Source organism: Lepidochelys kempii, chromosome 8 (genome assembly GCF_965140285.1).
Source record: "Lepidochelys kempii isolate rLepKem1 chromosome 8, rLepKem1.hap1, whole genome shotgun sequence".
Taxonomy (NCBI): Eukaryota; Metazoa; Chordata; order Testudines; family Cheloniidae; genus Lepidochelys; species Lepidochelys kempii.
In genome coordinates this window covers 52,609,677-52,633,397 of record NC_136387.1, presented here as the reverse complement: position 1 = coordinate 52,633,397, position 23,721 = coordinate 52,609,677, and the positions used below count along the sequence as shown (strand labels likewise).

Below are 23,721 nucleotides of genomic sequence, written 5' to 3'. Positions count from 1 at the left end.
CCCGAACTCCCCTGCCTTCTATCCAACGCCCTTACCATGCTGTCTGGAGCACTGATGGCTGGCGGTGCTACAGCTGTGCTGCCCGGCTGGAGCCAGCCACGCCACCATGCAGCACAGAGCACCAGGTCAGGCCGTGGCTCTGCAGCTGCGCTACCCGGCAAGAGCTCACAGCCCCGCCACCCAGAGCACTGTGCCAGCGGTGCAGTGAGCTGAGGCTGCGGGGAAGGGGGGACAGCAGAGGAGGGGCCGGGGGCTAGCCTCCACGGCCGGGAGGTCAGGGGCTGGGCAGGACAGTCCCGCGGGCTGGATGTGGCCCACAGGCCATAGTTTGCCCACCTCTGATCTAGCTTAAATCAGTAGACAAAAAGCCATTACAAGCTGATGGCTGTTTGGTGGCCCATGTGAAAGCGAGCTGGTGCTTTTTGTGATAGTAACATATCAAGAATATAACCACAGTTGTCAACTTTGTTAGGAGCCTCAGCAAAGAGGCCATATCTTATCTTCTTACCCTTAGAGGTGGTTCTGGGGAAGCTTGAACTTTCACTGTTCATGATATATCTGTCCAGTGGATATATAACTTCACCTATCAGAGAGCTGTTAACCCAGCACCTTTAGCAGCTTGATATCTTAAGGATCTCTATAGCAACTAATTGTAAGGTCAGAGGATGCTTATTTCATATGGAGAGTAAGCAGAAACAAACTTACTCTACAAATACAAGAGTCAGCATTCATGCAAATTCAATTAGGATTATGAAAAACAGGGTAGGCTAATGCAGGAAATATGATATATGTAAGCAGAATGCTCTCTAAGTAGAATATTTTTTAGTTTTTCATGTGATATGAGTAGGTGTTTCATACGTCTTTGTAAATCCCCAAAATGTTTCAGAATGTACCATAAAGTGAGACACATATTGGAGGCCACCTGAAAACACTTGGGAGGAACAAAATTGGTAGAAAACAAAATCTTCAGATTCAATAATTATCAAATAAACAATTAATATATTAGCTTCTGAAATCAGTGCAAGCTATATACTCACTGGTCTGGGACACATATCCGGAGAGGAAACTTCTTCTCTTTCATCTTCCAATTCAGGACTTAAAAAAAAGTTCTGCAGGCCCTTTGCTACCTGTTCCTCCACATGCTGGGCTGGGGTTCTGGATGATAATTCCTCTTGGACATCACAGAGCTCCTGATTGCTAAGATGAATCTTCTCATTCCTGACCTTCTTGATTTGCTGTAGCTGATTGACAGTGTCCTTAACAAAATCCTTAAGTAGACTGTCTGTCAACAAGCAGACCTTTTCTAGCTGGTCTTTTGACTTCTCTTCCTCTCTAAGAGGCAGTCTAAGTTGGGCCTCTAATTGATTCTTTTCCTTGGTCAATAGGTCCAGAAGTGGAGTTCCAGGTTTTTCCAAAACTTCAGAGGAGAAATTATCTGACTTTTCAGTACATTCCTCCCTTGAGGACTGCTGCCCCTCCAGCTTTTCAGACAATATACCATCTAAGGTACCCTTCAATAGAACGGTGGTAACATTTTCTATAGTAGAAACAGACAGTGCATGGACAGTCTCATCTTTTACAGCATCTTTCAGGCAGTCCACCACAGACTGCTCTTTGGTAAGCGGTCTAACAGCTGTGAAAACCTCCTTTATGTGGTTTACTTCAGAACTGGAGTAATCATCGACTTTTTGCCCAATAGAGCCTTCTAAAGCAGTCATGCCTGGTGGAGCTTTATCTTGGGATGATTTCTCAGTTGCATCTATTCCCTTGCTTTCTTCAACTTTGACAGATTTGGAACTTTCTTTGTCTTTCTGCTCGGATTTGTAGTGCTGACCCAATCTGTCATCAAAGAATGAGTCTTCATCTTCATTCATGTCTATATAGGTATCAAAACTTTTTGAAATGTGAGAGATCTTTTCAGGAGGAGCAAAAATACCATGCTTTTCCTTACAATCAAAATATTTAATACCATCATAAGTCCCATTGTTGTTTCCTTCAGGTTTATCCAGCTCCACACCAGCCCAAAACCCTTTGGCAAAACTGGTCAGACCTTTGAATCGCAATGTTCCAGGCTGGATGTTACTCACAAGTATCCTGTCACCAATATTGAAATTTACCAGTGTGTTTGCTTCTTCTGTGATAGAAATTGAGGCCCAAAGTGGTGATTCGATGGGGGCTTGTTCTTTCTCCACATCACTGCGTTCTTTATTTTTTATGAGCTCTGTTGGTGACTTGAGTTCTAGCAATTTCTCTGAATGCACACTGCCAGAGACAGAGAGAGACTTGTCACTGAGATATTCACTGATTTCATCTTCACTGCCAAGGCTGGTGGATCTGCTTCTAGGAGGTTTTGAATGCTGTGATTTCTCTCTAAGTGACTGAGAATCTTTTCTGTGTGACAGTGTAGGCTTCTCAAAATCGTCTTTGTAACATTTAGCAGAAGGAGTTTCTTCAACTGATGTCTCTTTTCTGGGGGGGGACTCCACAAAATCTTCAGAGTATGATGGCTCTTTTTGAGTAAAAACTTGTTCTGGAACAGAGAAGTCTTTTTCCAGTGCCCACTTGTTCAAGCTGAGAGAGGACTTTTCTGATCTGTCACTTTGATCACTCCCTGCATCATCTTTGACTGCCTCTCTCTGTTTTGAGATCTCTGCTCTACTCTGAATATTTTCAGTAGTCATGCTAAATACTTCCTTCTGAGACTGTTCAGTGTCAGAGTGGAGATCTCTCTTTGGAAGGACTTCTGGTAAGATTTCCTGGTGTATATCTAGCACCAACAAGGCACCAGAACTCTCTGAATGTTTATTATTAACATCTTCAACCTCGGATTCTTCTGATTTTATGTACTCCATCTCCTCTTGTATATCAGATTTGTGATTGGACACAATATCATCACTGGATACATCTTCTGACTTGCTCAGTAACACATGGGATACTCTGCCACTATCTCTTAGATCTTTGAGAAGAGCTAATGAGGGCACACTGTCCAAGGAATCACCAGATTCAGCTCTAGATCTCCTTGGGGACTTGAAGACCGGGGATAGGGTTCGGGAAGGTTCTTCTATATGAACCTCTGAGTCAATGAGTCTCTTGATGTGTACAGACACAGACCTCTCAGAACTTGATGATACAGCATCTTAAATGAAAAAGATTAATCATCACAATGCTAAATCATCCAGAATAATCTTTTGCTACCTTTTAATCCTATCAGAGCAAGGTGTGATCAGGAATGCCTGTTATTTTGTTGGGAAACTGCAGCCAAAGTTAAACAGCTGTTCAGTCAAAAGATTTGAGACTAAAGGATATTAGCAGGGAGCTAGGAAAGTTTCACAGGCTCCTGGACTGTCCTGTAAATAATAACAGCATCCTCCGTATTCCGTATGCATTATGTCTCCATAGTTTTCTTTCTAACCTCCTACCTCTGCCGCTGTCCTGTGAAAAGTTATTATTGTGGAATGGGACTTTGTTATAGGAGGTAAAAGCTCAGGTATTTGTCTGGAGGTCACAAAGGTAAACAAGGTTATAAATGTATGTGGAGAGATAAAGATTAATAGTAAACCACTGAAAAATATCTGAACATTAAAAGGAAATCTTTCATTGTTTTTGGCTTCTTCAAGGGCAGTGTTCTCAAATTATATGATACTGGGGAACACAAAAGGCAAAAAGAAAAACAGTTGTCATACTTTTGATGTTTCACATGAGTCTCAGCAAGGATAGAACCAAATATCTGTGGTTCAGCATATTGTTTGCTTTTGCTGTCTCCTAAGTTGAAGTGATACAGCAAGAAGAAAAAGCCAAGATGCTGTCATTTCTTCTTAGTTAAAATATTCTTCTAAAATTTACCATTTTCTTTCCACTATGTTTTGGCTGTTTATTATTAAAGTCTCTTAAAAGAAGAGACCTAAGATGCTTTACAGCTAAGGGGAGGAATAGTGAAATTTGATCTTCAGAAGATTAATGTTAGAATCAAAACAAATGTAAATGTGAAAAAAAATACAAACTATAAAGAAAAAGTGTGTACTATACATTCAATTTTGACTTAACCACTCTCTCTCTAAATCCCTTCTCACCTTGAAGCAAACAGTGAGAGGTTATGAAAGAATGGATATTTTTCAAAACACGGTAAAGTAATAGAATTCTTCAAGATTTATGAAAGGATGCCTCCATCTGCAGCATTTATTTTCCAAATACATACCAACATGCTCTGCAATAGATTCCAAAGATACTCTGGACCGCTCTGACTCAGTCAGTGATTTCCAATTCTTGGTTGTCTCCGGCCTAGGGTTGAAAAGTCAATAAAGTGAACCACCAATGTTCCAGATGTTGGAATCGCTAGTCATAGTGTAAATGCAAACAGCAATAATTACAGAATCATGTACCCCAATGCAAGAGTACATTAAAGGTGAGATGAATATAGAAAGGAATTATAAAGGTGGGTGTATGTCCTAACCCTAGATTAGGACATACAGTGTCCTAATAGTGTAAATGCAAACAGCAATAATTACAGAATCATGTACCCCAATGCAAGAGTACATTAAAGGTGAGATGAATATAGAAAGTAATTATAAAGGTGGGTGTATGTCCTAACCCTAGATTAGGACACCAGGATGAGGTAGGACAAGAATAGAATACACTGACACTGTGCATGGGAACTTCATACAATGCTTGTCTGTATGATGATGTGTCTGCTGACTGGGCTAGCATAAGGCATCAACACACTGCCATTCTCCAGTGGCCTAGGGAGCTGTGGTCTTCAGGTTTCCTCCCTGTGATTTTCCCCTATACCTATATGCTGCACTTTCTGAGATATCAACTTCCTCCCTTCCACCAAAATGCTATTGAGTGTTCTCACACACACACACACACCGCCCCTACATTCTAATACATGTTTTTGTTTAGTTTAGATTAAAGTTCTCCAAGTACATAATACCTGAGCAACAGAGAAGCTTGCACAGATTGTACTTTTCTTCCATGCTCATTCAGAAATATCTTCACACAACTACTTTATATTATAACCGTAGCATATTCTGGAAAAGGCATTTGTACTTGTACAGCTAACCTAGAAAAATGCTAACAAGGTAATGTTAAATTACAAAGAGATTTCCAAGTTACCTATGGAGTGGGGGTGGCTTAATTTTAGGTTTTTCAGTAGATGTGGATGGAGTTTTAATTTGAGGCTTAGCTGTGGGTGATGCCTCCAGGTCTTGGCTCAGCTCTGCTTCAGTCTTCTTTATGAACTCATCATAAGACTGAGTGTGAAAAAGTTCAGATTGTTAATTTTCCAAATCACAACTTCTTGGAAAAAATCAATCAGCAAACAGAAGTTATCAAATGAATAAAGCACATCCTTTCCTTTTAGAAGACTGCTCTCAAAGCAAGAAGTTTTCATGTGTGTATTGGATAAACAGCTCTTCAGTTGCGAGTGGCTGGAGTTTTAATATTTTATTTTTATAGACTCCAAGTGTCTGTCAAGTCTGAGTCAATATACTACAACAAAACAAAACAAAAACAAAACAAAACCAAAACTCCCCCCCTCCCCCAACATCATGCTACTGGTGGATTAGTCTTTTATCCTGAAGAGGATTGTCCATCATATCAGTACCACATGGGCTACTGTAGAATTATTGGAAATATTTAAACCAGTACCAGAATGGTGGTGCTGCTGTCATAAAAAGGTGTATCAATAAGCACAAAAGAAAGGATTTCTTCAACAACTGACTGTAATATACCAATTCATACTATGCTAGCAGTTTGACTTGTTACTTAGCCCTTCTTCTAACTGTTCCTAACCTCTAGCTGTTTGATCAAACTGGCCTCCTGGGCTTTCAGCCTCTCCTTCTGCCTCTTCTTTTGTTCCTTTTTCAGCTGATAAACAACAGACTTCCTCTTCCGTAGCTCATCCTTTAAGGCCCTGATCCGGCCTTCAATGTCACTCTGGTCAGATGTAGTTTCTGAAAAAAGTAGTTTAGTTTTAATCCTCAAATAACCTCACACATTACAAGTATTTGAATTATTACAAGTACAGAATCTTCAGTTAATGAATTTAAATTACATCACATAAAATATTAGTAAAATAATTTATTTTTAACATGTTCATATCGTCTAAATAAAGACTTCCTAAGTCAGCATCTCTTATTTTAACAATATCACATCACATATGGTAAGGAAGAAAAACGCTACATCTGACCTTACTGAGTTTGTCAAAGACATGATGTATAAAATGGTTATGTTCCTAGTTATGTTGTACATGCTTAGAAAGCCAAAGTCACTTAACTTTGTGATTCCTACACTGAAAGAAGGCATTAGAGACACTGCTGAATAACCAAAATAGATAGAATTTCTGCTGTGTTTGAAAGTTATGATACAAAAGGCACACAATTAAACAAAAGGTAAAAGGTAAAAAGTGTAAAGTGCATGAACACCTTTCTGCCCTCATATAGCACATGTAATCTGAGAATCCCAAACCGCTTTACAAAGATGGGTATTCTTATACCTATTTTGCAGATAGAAAAACTGAGGTACAGGGCAGTTAAGTGAATTGCACTGGGTCAGCATGTCAGTGGCAGAACAGGAAGTAGATTTTAGGCCTCTTAATTCCCTGTCCCTTAGTCTAATCTATAGTCTAGACCACACAGAACTGAGATGTTGAAAGTGCAGTCACTGTTAAATAAACAAAAACAATACATAGGTATTTTCTCCATTTAACTAAAGCATATTAGCCTACTCAATGACAAACTAAGGGCATGTCTGCACTTGGGGCTGAGGGTGTGATTCCCATGTTCAGGAGACAAACTCACACTAGCTTTCATTGAGCTAGCATGCTACAAACAGAAGGCAGGACAGGTTAGCTGCCCAAGGATGTGCCTAGGGTTTTTCAGGGGCACATATTCAGAATGACTAGCCTGTCCTGCAGCTCATGCTGCTGCAGATACATTCTAGTTTTAGCGTGCTAGCTCGATGAAAGCCTGTGTGAGTTTGTCTCCTGAAGATGGGAATCACACCCCCAGCTCCAAATGTAGACATACCCTTATGCTATGAAGGTGGCATAGAATAGACTGAATCTGATCTACAGAAGAATATCAGGATTGAAAATTAGCTCAATATTCAGAACTATGCTGTGTGTCTAGAATGCAAATGGTTAATTTATAGATAAGTGTGTTTCAAATATATATTTTAGATATAATAAGTATCTGAAAGTCATTGCCGCCTCTCCCTACTTACCAATGTGTAAGTTCAGGCTTCTGTGTTTTGTTAAGGACATCACAGACACACACACACAGCACAAGCATCCAATAACTTTTACTCAGTTCTCATTCATTCAATTCAATGATCACTTGTCTGGATAAAGACTTAAGGATTTGTCATTAACTGCTTGTGATGTCAACTGCTGCAGAGGAAACAGTATTTTAATCTTATGTTTTTCAGTGTGACACTTCTTTTTAGTGGTTTAAGAATGTATATATTTTTAAAATTTGTGTTTAAAAGCTTTTAAATTCACCTTAAACACCCTTAGGCTACATGATGTATTATTTTAATGGAGAGTACTTCATTTGTAATAGTACGGTACAGAAGCAAGCTAGGTCTCTTGCAAGCTATAGATGGAGTACAGTAAGACCACCAGTTTTTAAATCTCCTGGACTAAACAAATTCAGTAGGACTGGAGGATGACTAGTTAACTTCAGTTAGAAAAAGAAGCAGTTTGATCATGGAAGTAATTAACTGTCAAACCCTCCTGTTTGACAACTTATTTCTGGGGTTCTCACACTTAAGCAAACAGAGAACCACATCTTTAGAGAGATTATCTCATGGGTCACCCGACATTCCATTCACAACTGCATGGACCACTTAAGCTCCTAGTCTCGATTTTGCAGACTACCTATTATGTCATTCATAACAACAATATATCCCTGTGGTGAATGTAGCCACGGCTCACTTGAACAAATATTTTCAATGTTCTTTAAAAAGGAAATCACATGGTTTCCTTTTGCAATTTCATTACCATTCGTTCTGTTCCTCTTCCCCTCCCCCAGGATTCCCTACTGTCTGGTCTTCCAGTCCTGCTGGCGGTCGTCTCCCTCTATTCTACTGAAAGTCATGCCCAGCTGCTTGATTCCCTTCTCAACAGTAGAGTCGTCTCCACTAATATAACTGTTTTTGTATTTCTGTAACAACCAAGGCCCAAACAAGACTATGTAAGCTCATAGAAAAGCATGGTCTTATTGTCTCAATGCTTCCTTGCACATTCCCATCTGTCTGTATCTACTGGTTGTCTCTTGTCTTATACTTAGGCTTGGTCTACCCTATCTACTTATGCCAGTATAACTATGTGTGAATTTTCCACACCCCAGAGTGATGTAGTTATACCGACCTAACTCCTGTGTAGACAGCACTATATCAACGGGAGAAACTCTCCCATCGGCATAGGTAGCATCTTCTCTAAGTGCCACAGCAGTGCAGCTCCACTGTGCAGTTGCACCGCAGCAGCGCTGTAAGTGTAGACAAGCCCTTAGGCTGTAAGCTCTTTGGAGCAGGAGTCTTTGTTCTGTGTCTGTATAGCACCTAGCACAATGGGGTCCTAGTCCATGACTGGCACTACCAAAATAGAAATAATAAATATTATTAATAGTTTTCAGTCTAATTTACAGTCCTCTTGGCAGTTCTCCCTGGTGGCTGAAAACTTCAGTCTTAGGGGTGCTCCTGTGTCCTCTCCTCCTTCTATGTAGCAGCAGCCCCTAGCAGAGGCAGCTTCTAGCCCAGAGGTGGGCAAACTACAGCCCATGGGACTGGCCAGCCCGGCCCGTGAGCTCCTGGCCCAGGAGGCTAGCCCTTGGCCCCTCCCATGTTGTTCCCTTTCCCCCCCGCAGTCTCAGTGCGCCACGCCGCCGGCACAATGCTCTGGGCGGCCAGGGAGGGGCAAGCTCCTGGGTCAGCGCAGCTGCAGAGCCCGGCCTGACCCGGTGCAGCCGCGCCACCAGCCACTGGTGCTCCAGGCAGCGCGGTAAGGAGGCAGGGAGCTGGGGGCTTGGATAGTGGGCAGGGGAGTTCGGGGGTGATGGTCAGGAGGCGGGGGTGTGGATAGGGGTTGGGGCAGTCAGAGGGCTGGGAACAGGGTGATTGAATGGGGGCAGAGGTCCTGGGGGGACAGTAAGGAAGGACGGGGGCGTTGGATGGGGCAGTGGGGGGCAGTCAGGGGCAGGGGTTCTGGGGGCAGACAGGGAGAAGGGGTGGTTGGATGTGGGGGGTCCCGGGGAGATGTCAGGAAGGAGGGGGGGGTTGGATGGGGTGGCGGGGGGCAGTCAGGGGCAGGGGGTCCAGGGGCAGTCAAGGAGAAGGGGTGGTTAGATAGGGCAGGGGTCCGGGGGGGGGGCAGTCACAAAGGAGATGGGGGAGTTGGATGGGGCGTCAGGGAGTAGTTGGGGTGGGAGGTCCGGGGGCAGTCAGAGGACAGGGGGGTTGGATGGGGCAGGAGTCCCAGGAAGGCCATCAGGGAGGGGGGTCAGATAGGGGGCGGGGGCTGGGCCATGCCTGGCTGTTTGGGGAGACACAGCCTCCCCTAACTGGCCCTCCATACAATTTCAGAAACATGATGAGGCCCTCAGGCCAAAAAGTTTGCCCACCCCTGTTCTAGGCAGTTTTACAGGCACCCAGACCATTTGCTGCAATGAAGAGCATAGATGACTATAAAACCAGCTGAAATAAAGAAGAAAAGTCAGCAGCACCATGTGACCAGCTAGTTCTTCATGGCCCAATAGCAATTTGCACTTCAGTTCGATAACCAATGCCTCATTTCACCAAAAGACAGCAAAAGTAACTAGCAGTAAGGGATTTCACTGTCAGCAGCTAGTAAATGTGATCAGCAGCTGGATGCATTCCTTTTTCAGTGAAGTTTTATAGTTAAATATTTATGAAAGTGTTTTTAAACAAGTAGTGCACAAAATAGATATACGTGTTTGATAGGAAGAATGTGTTCTCTCCTCATAATCCGAGGTAGTGTACTTATTTTCCGGCAAGTGTCTTGATTATAATTAATTCCTCCTACTTAAGTGACAGTAACATCATGTTAATTAAGGCCCAAATTCAGTTTTTGTATAAAGCAAGTTTCTACAAAGCCTAACAAAAGAATCTGTTGCCACGACATTTGAAAAATGTTAATGAATTTTTTTTAAAAGAATAACTTTCCTCTAAAGTGTTTTCAAGCATTGATAGCACATATGAACCAGAAACTGATTATAAACAAACACGAAATTGACTATTCTGTTTTCATAGTTCAAGCTGACAAAAAAATGCAGAAGTGGAAACAAACAGCATAAATGGTGAGAAGTAAATTAATTTTTAAAAATTCTTTACTTATCTCAGACATCAGTTAAACCCGCAAATAAAACTGCAATATCTATTTTTAACTCGACAATGTCCTTTTAATGAACCAAGATCATTTTACATATGGTGCGAGAAAAAGGGTAACAATGCAGACCAACACTAGAATGCAGTGATACATCCCCAAATCCCTCCTCCAGCTGACATCAGTCTTAGTCTCTCCATCATATTTTAAAATGCCAAATACTTGAAAGTCTATTTATTTCAAAAGAGCTCATCATGATCACTGTTGGCACCCCATATTCATTATTTTTCATTTATTCGTACTGATATGTTTATTTGGTTTTCTCTGTTTCAACTTTAAGATAATTTTATCAAGTTATTGCATGTTTTAATTATGTTACAGTGCCCTGAAGGTGGCATGCTATTAAAAATTAATCAGTGTGAATGTGTTTATTTTATGTATTCATTTTTATATCAAAATGGAAATCACTTGTCCTGACAAGTCCTGTTATTTTCTAGTGCACACAAAAGCTGTTATAAGAACATTATTAAGGTTGCAAGGCAAGCACTGAAAAGCTAGGAAATGCCAGAATTAAGGTTGCCTATGCAACCTCAATATGGCCCCTTTTTGCTTATTCTTTATGATACATGTTTAACTTACGTGATTACATACTATTTTTCCATGTGACCCCCACCTCATTCAGTGTAGAGGATGGATCTGCTGTGGGGAGGGACTTGCTGTGGGGAAGTGCAGAGGACCCCTGCTGCATTTGCTGCAGAAGTTGGAAGGTCTGCAGTGAATGAGGCAGGGGATTGCAGAAAAAGAAGGGATGATCTCATGGTTAAAGGCAATTGAATGCTGGCCCAGAGAACTGAATTCTATCTCTGCCTCTCCCACAAAGTTCCTGTCTCATGTCAGGCAGGTCACTTAAACCAAACCTCTCACAGGTGGTCACTAATTAGGTGTTCCTCATTTTCTGGGTGCCTAATGTGAGACCCTGGAGTTTGATCTGCAGAAGTGTTGAGTGCTCACAGCAGCAATTGAAGTCAATGAGAGCTGTGCTTTGAGCACAGAAAGTGCTATGTAATGAAAAGTACTCTGAAAACCAGGTCCTAGGTACCTCAAAATGGGCACCCAAAATTAGTGGACACCTTTGAACTTACTGTCTGTGCCTCACTTCCCTATCTGTAAAATGGGGATAATACCACCTCCTCCTCACACAGGGAAGTTGAAAAATTACGTTTGTTAAGTACTCTGATACTATGTGATGAGTGCCACAGAAAAGTCCATGAATGAATTAATAATTCTGTCTTCAGAGCAGGGTTTGAGTAGTGTGCAGCAAATGAGACTTAAGGTGACACAATGCACAATGAAAATAAAATAAAATATTGAATAGCTGCTCATTACATGAGTACCATCCATCCTGTTCACTGGTGGAGGCAGGGGTCATGTGGAAAAAATAGTACATGATCATGTAATTAAAGACTGTATCATAATGAATACACACGAGGAAGACAAATTAAGAGTGCACAGGCAACATTAATTCTGGCTTTTCCTAGCTTCTGACTACTTCACTGTGCAACCTTAATGTTCTTGCGTTTAGCTTTTGTGTGTGTAATCTCCTAGATTTTTAAAAGGCAAACTGAAAAACCGCAAATTCCATTCATACTGCCACTCACATAGGTCATCAGCAGGGCTTGAACCTTTAGATACACCACAGAAACCTATTCCCTTTGAGCTAACAGAGTAACTGATAGCATCAGTAGGTTGTCATCCTCTATATGGACCAGCTCTAGAGGGGGATGAAACGAACTTTGCCAGTGGGTTCCACAGGTACTACTGACAGCAGAGGAAAGGTGAGACTTGGGGATCTTGGGTTCCAGTCCAAGCTCTGGAAGGGAGCAAGTCTAGTGGGCACAGATTCTTCTGTCCCTTCATATCTGTCTCAGTCCCATCTCTTTCCCACCCTAGCACCTTGTCCCAGTGCCATTCTCTTCACTTATCCAGTCACTCTCAGGCTTCTCCTCCCAGTCCCAGTGTCCTTGCCCAGGCAGTCCTAGAATCCCTTCTGGATTCTCCATCCCAGTTCTCCCCCTCCAGACTCCTTGTCCAAGTCTTCCCCACAAGCACCTTACTTCCAGTCCCATTTTACCATCAGTCCCAGTCCCCACGACCCTGACTCTCTTCCTCCCTCTATATCCCCATTAGCTTTCAATCCCAGTCTTCCTCCCTGGGCTCTTTGGCCTATCTCAGTGTCTCTCTCCAACCTCCTAGCTCCTTATAGCAGTCGTTTTACCCAGCCACTCCCAGTTCTCTTGCCTCAGAACTTTTGGAGATCCTAGCTGCTAAAATCTAGGAAGTCTCTATTGAGCATGTGTGAACTGATTTTTCCAAGGTTTGTAACTTGGCCAAATTTGGATGGATTTCCATAGGGAAGGCAAAAAGGCATATCCTTAACACAAAGGCAACCCCTCTGTCAAATTTCAAGTCCTTGCTCCAAAGCATGAGGTAACTCCGGCTTCTCGAAAAAGTGTGCCAGAATTTTTCTACATGGGCAAAACAATGTATTTTTCTCTAGCCTTGATTTCAGACACACCCAAACCATTTTAGCTGAAATTTTCTATGAAAATTCAGTCTGAAGCAGACATCCAGCATGGAAAATTGGAGCCCGAACGGTCAAAGTTTGTCAAAACTGCAAGCAACCAAACACACAGTCTTATAATGGAAAGTAATAGGCAACCTTAATAGGTTGGTATTACCTGCTCCACCTATAATATATATGCCAGGTGCTAACCTTTTTGCATTGGTGGCGTCCGACACTTTCTGCTGTTTGTATATAAGCACACAAATATTCTAAATTCAGGATTAATTTTAATGCAAGTCATTTGCTGTCAGGAAAAGGAGAAAATTGAAGCAAAATTCCCCCTTTTTTGTTAAAAAAACCAATTTCTTTCTGGTAAAGGTTTCCAGGTAGAGCAACTAAGAGGATGATAAACTACATCCTACAGAGCAGATAAAGCACAGACATACAACCCCAGTGCAAGCTTCCCTACAATGAAGGTGGCATTCTTATGCTCACAAACTGCAGAATGTCCCTGGGTGCAAATAACTAAGTCAAAGTATTCTTAACAGGGGTAATTAACATCGGTTTCATTAAAAGTGAACTGGTGAAAAAAACAACATGTTTAAGATCTCATTCATATCAGTGGGTGTGCATGTTTAAGTACACTTAAACTCAATATAGTTTAAAACAAAGGATCTGAAAGATCATTTCCTCCAACTTCTGACACCAGATTTTCAGGCTCTGTATTTCTTCTAGAACAGTTAATGACATCACAGTTTAGGAAACTTTGTTCATTGCTGTACACTGAAGTGATCAACTTTAATATAAAACCCTCTTACAGAATCCTGAACTCAGCGCAATTTCAAATATTTTCAGTTTACTTAATTAGATTTATGAGTTAATTTACTGGGTTGCAAAAACACAGAGTATGAGAAATCAATTTAAACACAAGACAATGTATTCTTTCAATCTTACCTGACTGTGTCATGGATAAAGACTCATCAGACCAACTGTGGGATATTTGATGGGATTTCACAGGTAAACGCAGCTGCCCTCCAGTTCTGTGGCTTCCTTTGATGGAATCCTGCTTTGACATAGATGTACTGCTTTTGGAAGGAGACTATTCAAAGACGAAAGAAAAAATAAGTAACTACTTGTGAAGTTCAATTTAAAAGTATGAGATCACTGTCAACAGGAGTTAATTACAAGGAAGGAAAGTATTCTCTAGTCATAAATCTTTAGCAATAATAAATAGCTAGCTACCTATCCAGATACATTAACGAAAGCTTTATCCGTCTCAGTGTATTACGCATCAGAACAAAACTACCTAAAGTAGCAAAAGCAGACATTTATCTTGAACCTGGACCTCAGTAATTCTGCCTTACATGGTCTGGTTTATTGCTAAACAAGAAAACTTGTATGCTTCAGATTAGAATATTTTTAACGTATTTGTTGGTGCAACCACACTTTCATAAAAACTGCTGCCAAATATATCTGCTAAACTGAAAGGACACTTCTCAATATCAGGAAGTGCAAGGCATTACCCTACATCAACCACCACAACACGGGCTCAACTTCCAGCCAGGCAAAACTTCTCTTAAGGGCAGATTCTCTGCCAGATATCTGTTTACAGCATTAACAGTATGCTTGCCATAGCCATTTTACCCAGACAGAATACAACCTTTGGCACATTAGATGTTTACACTGCACTCTCTCTTCAGCGGCACGTTCTAAATGGACTTTCCCAGAGGAAAAAGTGTTTGTAAAACTCAATGTAAGTCTCAATGAGCAGTGTCTCCACAGACAGTGGCTGACACAGCATCTTTAGCCTCACAGCTTCATCCAGGTATAAAGCCCAGAGAACAAGAATTACCATGATGCAACTTAGAAAGCAAGCAGACATAATACTTGGAACAGAGTAGAAAGCCAGAATTATCTACAAGTTGGCATTATATGTTGTAACCTGCAAGACTATGTGTGAGCCACAGCTGGGTTCCTTATGCTATGGAATACCCCCAAACACTTCATAATGCAGAATTCAAATCAAAATCATAGTATTAGCTTCCTGTGCCTGATATAATCATGACGAACTATCATCCATCCAAGTCACACTGGTATGCTGGGCTAGCATTCCACTGATTATGCTGCGTAGCCCCTCTGGCACATTCAAAATCTGTAGTAAGTCTGCACACAAGTTAAAAATGCTTAATTGACCCCATTCCCAAACAATTTTTTTTCTAAAGATTTTAAAGAAAGTATGAGTCTCCAATATTTACTGACATGTTCGGATCTAGCATTTCAGCTAAAAAAACAGTTTAATCTCTGTGTAGAAAGCTTCAAACGGCTACTAGAAAGTTTATTTTCTACTTCTCTTCTGATGGTTCTTTACTAGTACTAGAAGATATAAATGTAAAGGATAAAGTTCACTCACAAGCTTGGCTGGCGAGGTAGCAGACTCTAGATCTTGTGAGTAAATCATTTCTTCAGTAAGTGTACTATGATCTGGGCTTACTGGCTTCCCTTGGTCCACAGCCTCTGATGGGACAGGTTCACCAGCTGGACTGCCTAGTTCTTCTGGGACAGAGCTTTCACTGTTTAGATGAGTATAGGAAAGCACTGGAGACTCCTCTTCACTGGCTGTTTCTGAAATGAGATAGTGGAGGCAAAAGAGAGCACACAGTATAGTCAGCCGAGCAAGAACTTGCACTATTTACATGCATCTAAGGTAGTTTTGATTACTGCATTTGATCAAACAGAATCAGTCACAAGCTGTGTTTAAATGCCAGATTGTACAGTAAAGAAACAAGGTGGGTGAGGTAATATTTTCACCAACTTCTGTTGGTGACAGACATGCTTTCAAGTTTACACCATTCTGATTGTATAGTGTTACTTCACATTATATGGTATTGAATTTTTTACCAAGGCAATATTTAATCAAGGAATTTTAATAAAACAAAATGCCAAATGTTAGTAGTGGCTGCTGGATGCCTAAAACAAAGGGATTTCAGCATATTCTAAATTAACTTTTCCAAACTCTGTGGTTCTTAATGAACATCTTCCAATACCCCGCAAAGACAGGCTCCCCTATTCAATTACAACGCTCAGCAGTCACTGAGGTGGTGAAGTCAACTGCCCTCGGAGACCAATACTGGAGCATGGAATCTGCCTATGGAAATAATTCCTCACCCCTCGACAATATTGCATGGTTAGCTGTGATTGGTTGAAAACCAAATCCTGAGTTCAAAATTCTATGCTTCCCCTGAAACAGTTGTTGACAAACCTCAAACACGGGAAGCAGTAGGAAAATGCTTCTTGTGCTATTTTAGATGTTATGATTTCTTCAACTCTTGGCAGATAACAGAATCTGGAAATCAGGACCTAGTTATAAACATTCCTGTTTTCTAACTTTTATAGGATATACAATACTATTGAAAAAATCCTTAGAAAATTACTCAATATTGGGGCAGAGGTTGGGGAAAGGAATCACCTTACTCCATTCTCCAGGATGACTGAGCTCCCACCCTGGTAGGTAGATAAAATTAGTGGAGGGACTACAAATACATTTGCTTTTTACATTCAACACATTGGGGTTTTTGTTCACTAGAACTTTATATTTCACCATTCTTTTTTTAATTGTCATAGTCGTGTGAAGTTCAAGTGGGAGTTTGCAATGACGAGTGAAACGGACCATAACTCTGAACTGCCTCATAGATTCAAAAGATGTGCTTTATTTTGGTGAGGGGAGAAAGGAAAATTAAGATCCTCTGGGACAATCTTTGAAGAGACCAGTATTTTCTTCACTTAGACTCCCTGCTCTCGAAACCTCTTGCTGAAATTACAAACTGCCACAGGAAGGCTGAACAAGACTCATTTTGGGAGCTGCATCGAAGCAAGTTTATTTTCCACATAGAAGAACCTTTCATACAAACTGCACCCAAAAATACTTTAGTCATGTATAGTTGCAGAGTTAATAACATAGCAAGAGAAAATAGAAGTCAAAGGCAGGGAAGATAAACAGCTTTTCACTGATCCGAAATGCAAATTGTGAGGAAGAAGAAGGCTCCCTCTGATGGCAGGAATCGTAATGGTAGTAAGATGGCTGGTAGGGAGATAGACGAGAACAGCACTGAAATGGAAAGGGGATTTAAGAGCAGGGCCGGCTCTACCGTTTTTGCTGCCCCAAGCAGGACGACTGAAAACAGAAGCTGCTGCCGAACTGCTGCCGTGGCGCAGCCAGCAGAGTGGGCTGCTGCCGAATTGCCGCTGCTGCCGCGGAAAGACAAGTGCCGCCCTGACGACACACGGACTGCCGCCCCTTTCACAGTGCCGCCCCATTTGGGAGCTTCGGGGGAGGTACCTAGAGGAGCGGCCAAGGCAACACACAGACCACCGTGCCCCCTTCCCCCTCCCCCAGGTCCCAGCCACTTCCCAGAGTGGTGTGGGGGCAGGGCAGACAGGCAAGGAGCCTGCCCTGCCCCCGGTGCATGTGGGGCCAGACCCGCCCCCGAACCCCTCCTGCAACCAAACCCCCTGCCCTGAGGCCCCTGCTGCACCCTGACCCCCTGCTGCACCCCACACCCCTCCTGCACCCCAAGCCCCTGCCCTGAGCCCCCGCTGCACCTCACACCCCAACCCTCTGCCCTGAGCCACCTGCCACATCCTGCACCCTGACTACCCTGCACACCTCCTGCACCCCGCACCCCTCCTGCACTCCAACCCCCTGGGGGCAGGGAGGGGGCAGAATTGGGATGGGGATTTCAGGGAAGGGGTTGGAATGGGGGCAGGGAAGGGGTGGGAGGAGGCGAGGCAGGGGCGGGGCCTCATGGAAGGGGTGGAGTGGGGGCGGGGCTGGGGCGGCAGGGGGTGTGGTTAGTGGTGCGGCCCTCGGGCCAATGTATTAGACCTCATGTGGCCCTCGTGGTCATTTGAGTTTGAGACCCTTGGATTAGAAAAACAGAGAGACAAACAGAGGCACTGAGACAAATGGATAAAGCTGCAGAGACGGCCTCAGGTGTATTTCAAGATGTAACATGTAGAATATAAAGAAGGGTACAGAGTCAAAGATGTCACCAAGATAAAGCCACTGGAAGCCAAAAACTTTGAGTTGAGAAGGAGATGGAGTGGCGCTTGAGAAAGGTCGTCTTGTATAAGAGAAGCAATTCTATCAGAGGTATTTAGCTCTGGAAAGTTGAAACAAAGAAACAGATTTATTTGGTCAATGCAAGACATGAGGGTGAACAAAGTCATTAAAGACATACTGTTGACTATCAGTGTAAAAGTGGCAGCTAAGGTTGAAGATAATGATAAGAGTTAGAAGATAATAAAGAGCAGAGGACAGAACACAACTGTGTGTCCAGAGAGGAATAACCACTACCACACAGGAAGAAAATACAAAAATATGAGCTTACCAGAGGCTAATAGTTTATGATATGCTATGTTTTGCCCAGTCATTATTTGCACTGGGTCACTCTTTGAGCAGAACACGGTTTTACCTTTGGGTTCAGCCCTCTGGTCCCCAAGTTCCTTTTTGGCTGTTTTCGTTTTGAGTCTCTCTTTGTCCCAAGCAGCTAAGGCTTGTTTCTCCATCTGACGTATCTCTGCTTCCTCTGCATCTAGACGGCGCTTCCACTCCAGCAGTTCTTCAGCATGTTGTCGCCGCTGCATCAGCTTCTGTTCTCGCTTAGTCAGGAACCTAATAAACATATCAGAAGACAACAGGAAAACAGTCTACCACAGCCAAAAGACCCAATGGCCAGATGCTCTATCATCATGATATATAGACTTGTTGTTTTCTAGGAGAATATCAATGTTGTGACATTCCATAGATCTCCAAAAAACAAACGAAAAAAACTATATAATAAAAAGAGGCAAATGACTTACTGTTACTACTGTGTAGGACTTATTGCGGTTCATTGACAAATTATGTAGAACAGCACAGAAAAAAAATCAGAAGTGTAACAGATATCTTCCAATTCATATCTTTCTGCACATTTCCTTTCTATGAGAAGCGGGCAAGTTTTTAATGTAAAAACTATGATGGAAAATTCTTAATCTACCAAGAGACCCACCATTTTGGATTTTTTAAATGCTTGTCCTCTTAAAAGAGGTTTCAAGGTTGACCTTGCACCAGGCCCACTTTGAGCAGAAAGTCAACACACACATGATTAACTTCTGGTCACTTAGGATAACTCTGAGGCCCAGCTTTTATGATACAGTATGATAAACAGATCACTAATCTGGAGGGAGCTAATCACCTACAAATTCTGAGGATTTTAAATACTGTAGTTATACATAGAAGGGTTACTCACCAGTAACCAATTTGAACAGATAGTCTGTAGTGATCCCCACTCCTGGGCATGCAAAAAGGCTGTTACCATTAAGTCAGAACCCTCTAGAAAACAGTGACCATTGGGATTGTGAGCATTCTTTTTCATGGATCCCAACATTCTCCCTACTGTCCTCACTGGTATAGAAGATACTGCAACCCTAAATGTCTCAAGTTCTTTCCAAATACACAAGCAACCATAAGAAGAGGGCATATGGTTCCATACTGACAATCCAATTGAAGAACTATAGGTACTGATAAGTAACTCTTCTTTTAATATTGTCTGTATGGATCCCTGCTCTTGGAAATGGTGTCTTCACATGCCTTTTTCCTTCAGTTAACTACATGGAAACTCCCAAATAAAAATTAGATTTTCTGAATATGAAGATATATTTTCAGGAGCCATCGGACATCCAGAGTGTGCCACCGCTTCTCTTTCCTGCATTGAGAAATGGAGGCAGAAGGAAGGTAGAACTATATCTTGGGCTCTGTGGAACACTGACCACCTTTGAAGGGGATGAATTCCTCCTCGATTTTCAGTATCATTTTGTCCTTGGGGATGTATTTATAATTCACATGTAAAGTACTCTGAATCTCTTATACTTGGCATGGAGATGTGATTGATATCATGAAACACACTAAGACTAAAGCAGTATAGAGAAACTTACTTTAATGGTTCAAAGGGATGTGAAAGGAGGGATTTTAAGATTAAATTGAGACTCCATGTTGGACATATTAACCTCTTTGGAGGTCTGAGTTTCTTCAGTACTTTGAAAAAATATATGATATAATACATGTTGCTGGCCTATGAGTGATCCCTCTACCTGGCAGCACATAACTGAATTTAGGGCCTAGTATATTCCTTTGAAGTCCTAGTACAAAACCCCTGGATAAGGCATCTTGAGGGAACTGTAATTGACAATACTTGGATCACCATGGAGTCCACATTTGTTTCTTCACCAAGACTGTTTAACTCTTTATTCCTTGTTTTCAATTATGCATGTCATAGCCATTCCAGTTAGTCAAGTAGGTCCTTGACTCAGAAACTTTTATGGAGACCAATTAGGTGACAATGACCTCATTACGATAACTACCTCTGTCTTGCTTCATTCAGCAGCCAGGCTGATGTGTTTCGAATTCCCAGTTCTTTGTGGCTGACTGGATTCCAGAAGCACAAGTTCAGTTGTCATAACAGTCAAAAGGTAGTTCAGTAAATGTATGAGCAGTGAAAACCAGAGTCTCATCTTCCAGTGAGGTGCTAGAACACTTCCATACCAGCATCCATTTCCTGGACACCACGATTAGTTTAAATAATGGAACCCTACAAATGACTATACACAAGAAACCCACTGATCACCACACTTACCTCCACATATCCAGCAACCACTCCAGACACACCACATAATTTGTTATTTACAGCTAGGCACTCAGATATCACATAATTTGCTCCAAAGAGGAAGTCCAAGATGCACACCTAAACACATTTAAAATGGCCTTCACTAAACAAGGACACGCCACCAGAGAAGTAGATCACATCATGGAAAGGGCCATCCAAAAACACCCAGAGAACCTGTTTCAGTACAGGAAAGAGAAACCCTCTGGCCGCACACCCCTAGTTGTTACTTACCACCCACAATGAAACCCTTATGGGGTATCATCGAACAATTACAACCCATATTTGATAGGGACCACACCATGAAAGAAATCCTTCCTGAACCCCCTTTTCTGGCCTTCAAACAACCCACCAGCCTCGCCCAGCTCATCATCAGAAACATGCGCCCCACAGACCAGTACACACCAACTCAAAGGAGCACCAGACCCTGACAGAACAAGATGCAAAACCTCCAGACATATCTCCACTGCTATGATGATCAATATCCCCCACAAAACATGTTCAAGATTCATGGGTCCTACATCAAATGCCCCATTAACAACTAAGTGGGTGAAACCAGACAATCACCTCACTCTCGAATGAGCTCAGATAGAAAATTGATAGAAGACAAAAATATATCGTATCATCCACGGCAGAAAATTTTTCACACAGTGATCATTCAACAAAGGTGATTTTTCAGTACTTGTCCTCAAGGGAAACCTGCATAAAACCTGCAAAAGGCAAGCCTGGAAACTTACATTCATAACTCTGCTAGCTACCAAACACCATGCACTTAACAGGGGCACTGTTTTTATGACTCATTACAACAATTTATAACACTGCACTGTCTGCTATCCTTAATTGCCCATTTCAAACCCTTTATGCATAACAGTCTAACCCCCAATAACCCACTTCATTTCAAGTAATGACCTCCAACACACTTATCCCTTCTGCTTAACCTGTATTAGCTGAGACGTTCTGCTTCCATCCCTCAGACCTGAAGCAGAGCTCTGTTTAGCTTGAGAGCTTATATCTTCCACAAACAGAAATTGATCGAATAAAAGATATTATCCCACCTACGTTGTCTCTCATATTCTGAGACCAATACAGCTACAAGATCACTGCAAACAATGGGGTGCCACTAAGATTATTTTCTCTGGATCTCCATTTTCTGAATCTTTTTTATTAGAAGAGGCACAGAAGGGAAGGTGTATAAAAACAGACCCTCTGGGCAATGTTGTGACAGGCATCTGTGATAATCACCTTTGAATAAAGTGTTACCTTGCTGCTGCTACAAAACAGACTGATGTGCTAAGGGCCAATGAGCATATTATCCATTGGAACACAGCAGGATTCAGAGATAGTTTTCCTGGTACAAGGTCTTCATATTTAAAGCCCATCACATAAATGATCAGCTAAATTGGACAGCCAGCTGGTTACTAGATTGCAAAAAGTTCCTCTGAACAATGGAACAGGATGAAGCTCAACTCCTTCAGCCCACCCTAGTCTGTTAATGTAGGCCACAGAGGTGACATTTGCTATCTTTTTCCAATTAAAAACGACAATTACTTCTCAGTATATTTTCGAAACTGATAAGAAAAGATTGGTAAGAAACAGAGAAGAATTAGATGGCGTAATCTTTTTGAAACCAACCTCAAGCACCCATCTGCCTGAGGTAATTGCAACTCTATGATTCATGAAAAATAAAGAAGGAAGTTGGCTCCTAAGCAGAAACAAAAATAACCTGCCACATTTATTATCTTAAGGCTCTTGTATGCATATCAAATTTACTGTCTCAAAAACTGTACCTGGATGAGGGGTTGCCAAACTATATGGTTCATGTACCATGGGTACTATGTGAGCTTGATATTCCATCCATTCACTTCATACATTTTTTTTTTAAGTTGGTGGTACATGAACCAATAAGCTTTGGGAGCCACTGGCACAGACCACCAAGCTGTAGATAAGTTCCTTTATCTCTGCTAACTAAAGTTTTTTCTGCCAGAATGACCGTGTCTGATGGGGGTTTCTCAAAGTGTTCAGATGATTGCTCTGCAGCACCTGGATACTGGAAAGTTAGCTTTTTCCTGTAGGAGGATCAATCCAGTCAAAAATTTCCAAGACGACCTAGAATTTTTCTCTCTTCCATTGTATAATTGGTCTTATAATTAAATATGTGGGGAGGCCTCAAAAGGAAGATATTTCTACTCGCTAGAACATCTTGTGGAATGCCTGGCCTCCTTAGACATAATTCATTGGTAAGTCACTGCCATGACTACCAATTGAGTTGTGTCTAAGGAATCAAGCCACATTAGAGGAATGATTTGCCTCCTTTTGATCTTCAGGCACAACTACCCTGGCCTCTTTTTTCAACTATTTTGGAAGCCAGTCCATTAATAGGAGAAGTCCGCCCCAAGCCAAGAAATTGTACTGTTCCAATATCATTTGATGAATCCTTATTCTCTTCTGAAGCACAGCAGAGGAATAAAATTACTCCCCCAACATTCTGATCGTGATGGGTTAACCCTTCTTTACTTTGTTTTCTTATTAACTGCCACAATAAGAGATCTGGGATTTGGTGATTATCAGCAGGGTTAAATGTCTGTGGGATAGAGGTGGATGATAGTCAGAGGTTTTCAGAAGGAATAAGGGGATAGTTGCTGTGTTCTGCTGGAGCTGAATGATAGTAAACAAGTGGTGAGATGATGTTCCATGAATTATCCGAATTTAAATATACAACTCCTCTGCCATTCTGCTCAATAACTCCTGAAACTTCCTAAAGTCATCAAATTGAGACATAAAAGGATGGTATGTATGCACAGACTCATCAGTTGAAGAGGAGGAAGCAGCAGTTACTTGAATGATTATTCTCTATTTCTTCTTTCTCCTCCACTCAGGGGAAAAGGATCAAGACTGCTGGGCCAACAAGTCCAAGGCCATGTGGATCTCTTATGATTATTTCAGAAGGATTTTGCATAGATGCCTGATACGTTTGCGAACCCTGGAGCAGACCTCTAACTGCATCCTAGCTTGATCTTCACTGAGGCCAAAGTCTCCATAACTTATTTCAGGAATCCATAAAGGACCGAGAGAAACATCATGTGTCTTCTCCTCTTCCTTCCAAGAGAGGGAATAGTGGGATC

General features: G+C 41.8%; 1 protein-coding gene across 11 annotated transcripts in view; it reads right to left on the bottom strand.

Moving 5' to 3' along the window:
- CEP350 (centrosomal protein 350) overlaps window positions 1–23,721 on the bottom strand; it is a 141,028-nt gene that overhangs the window by 20,814 nt on the left and 96,493 nt on the right. For all 11 annotated transcript variants that reach the window (XM_073356555.2, XM_073356564.2, XM_073356565.2 and 8 more), the window contains 7 exons: window positions 18,374–18,573; window positions 15,313–15,524; window positions 13,857–14,001; window positions 5,791–5,951; window positions 5,113–5,249; window positions 4,196–4,278; window positions 1,038–3,136 (listed from right to left, as the gene is read on the bottom strand). In XM_073356555.2, coding sequence (XP_073212656.2) covers window positions 1,038–3,136; window positions 4,196–4,278; window positions 5,113–5,249; window positions 5,791–5,951; window positions 13,857–14,001; window positions 15,313–15,524; window positions 18,374–18,573 — 3,037 coding nt within the window. The remainder of the gene's footprint in view (window positions 1–1,037; window positions 3,137–4,195; window positions 4,279–5,112; window positions 5,250–5,790; window positions 5,952–13,856; window positions 14,002–15,312; window positions 15,525–18,373; window positions 18,574–23,721) is intronic.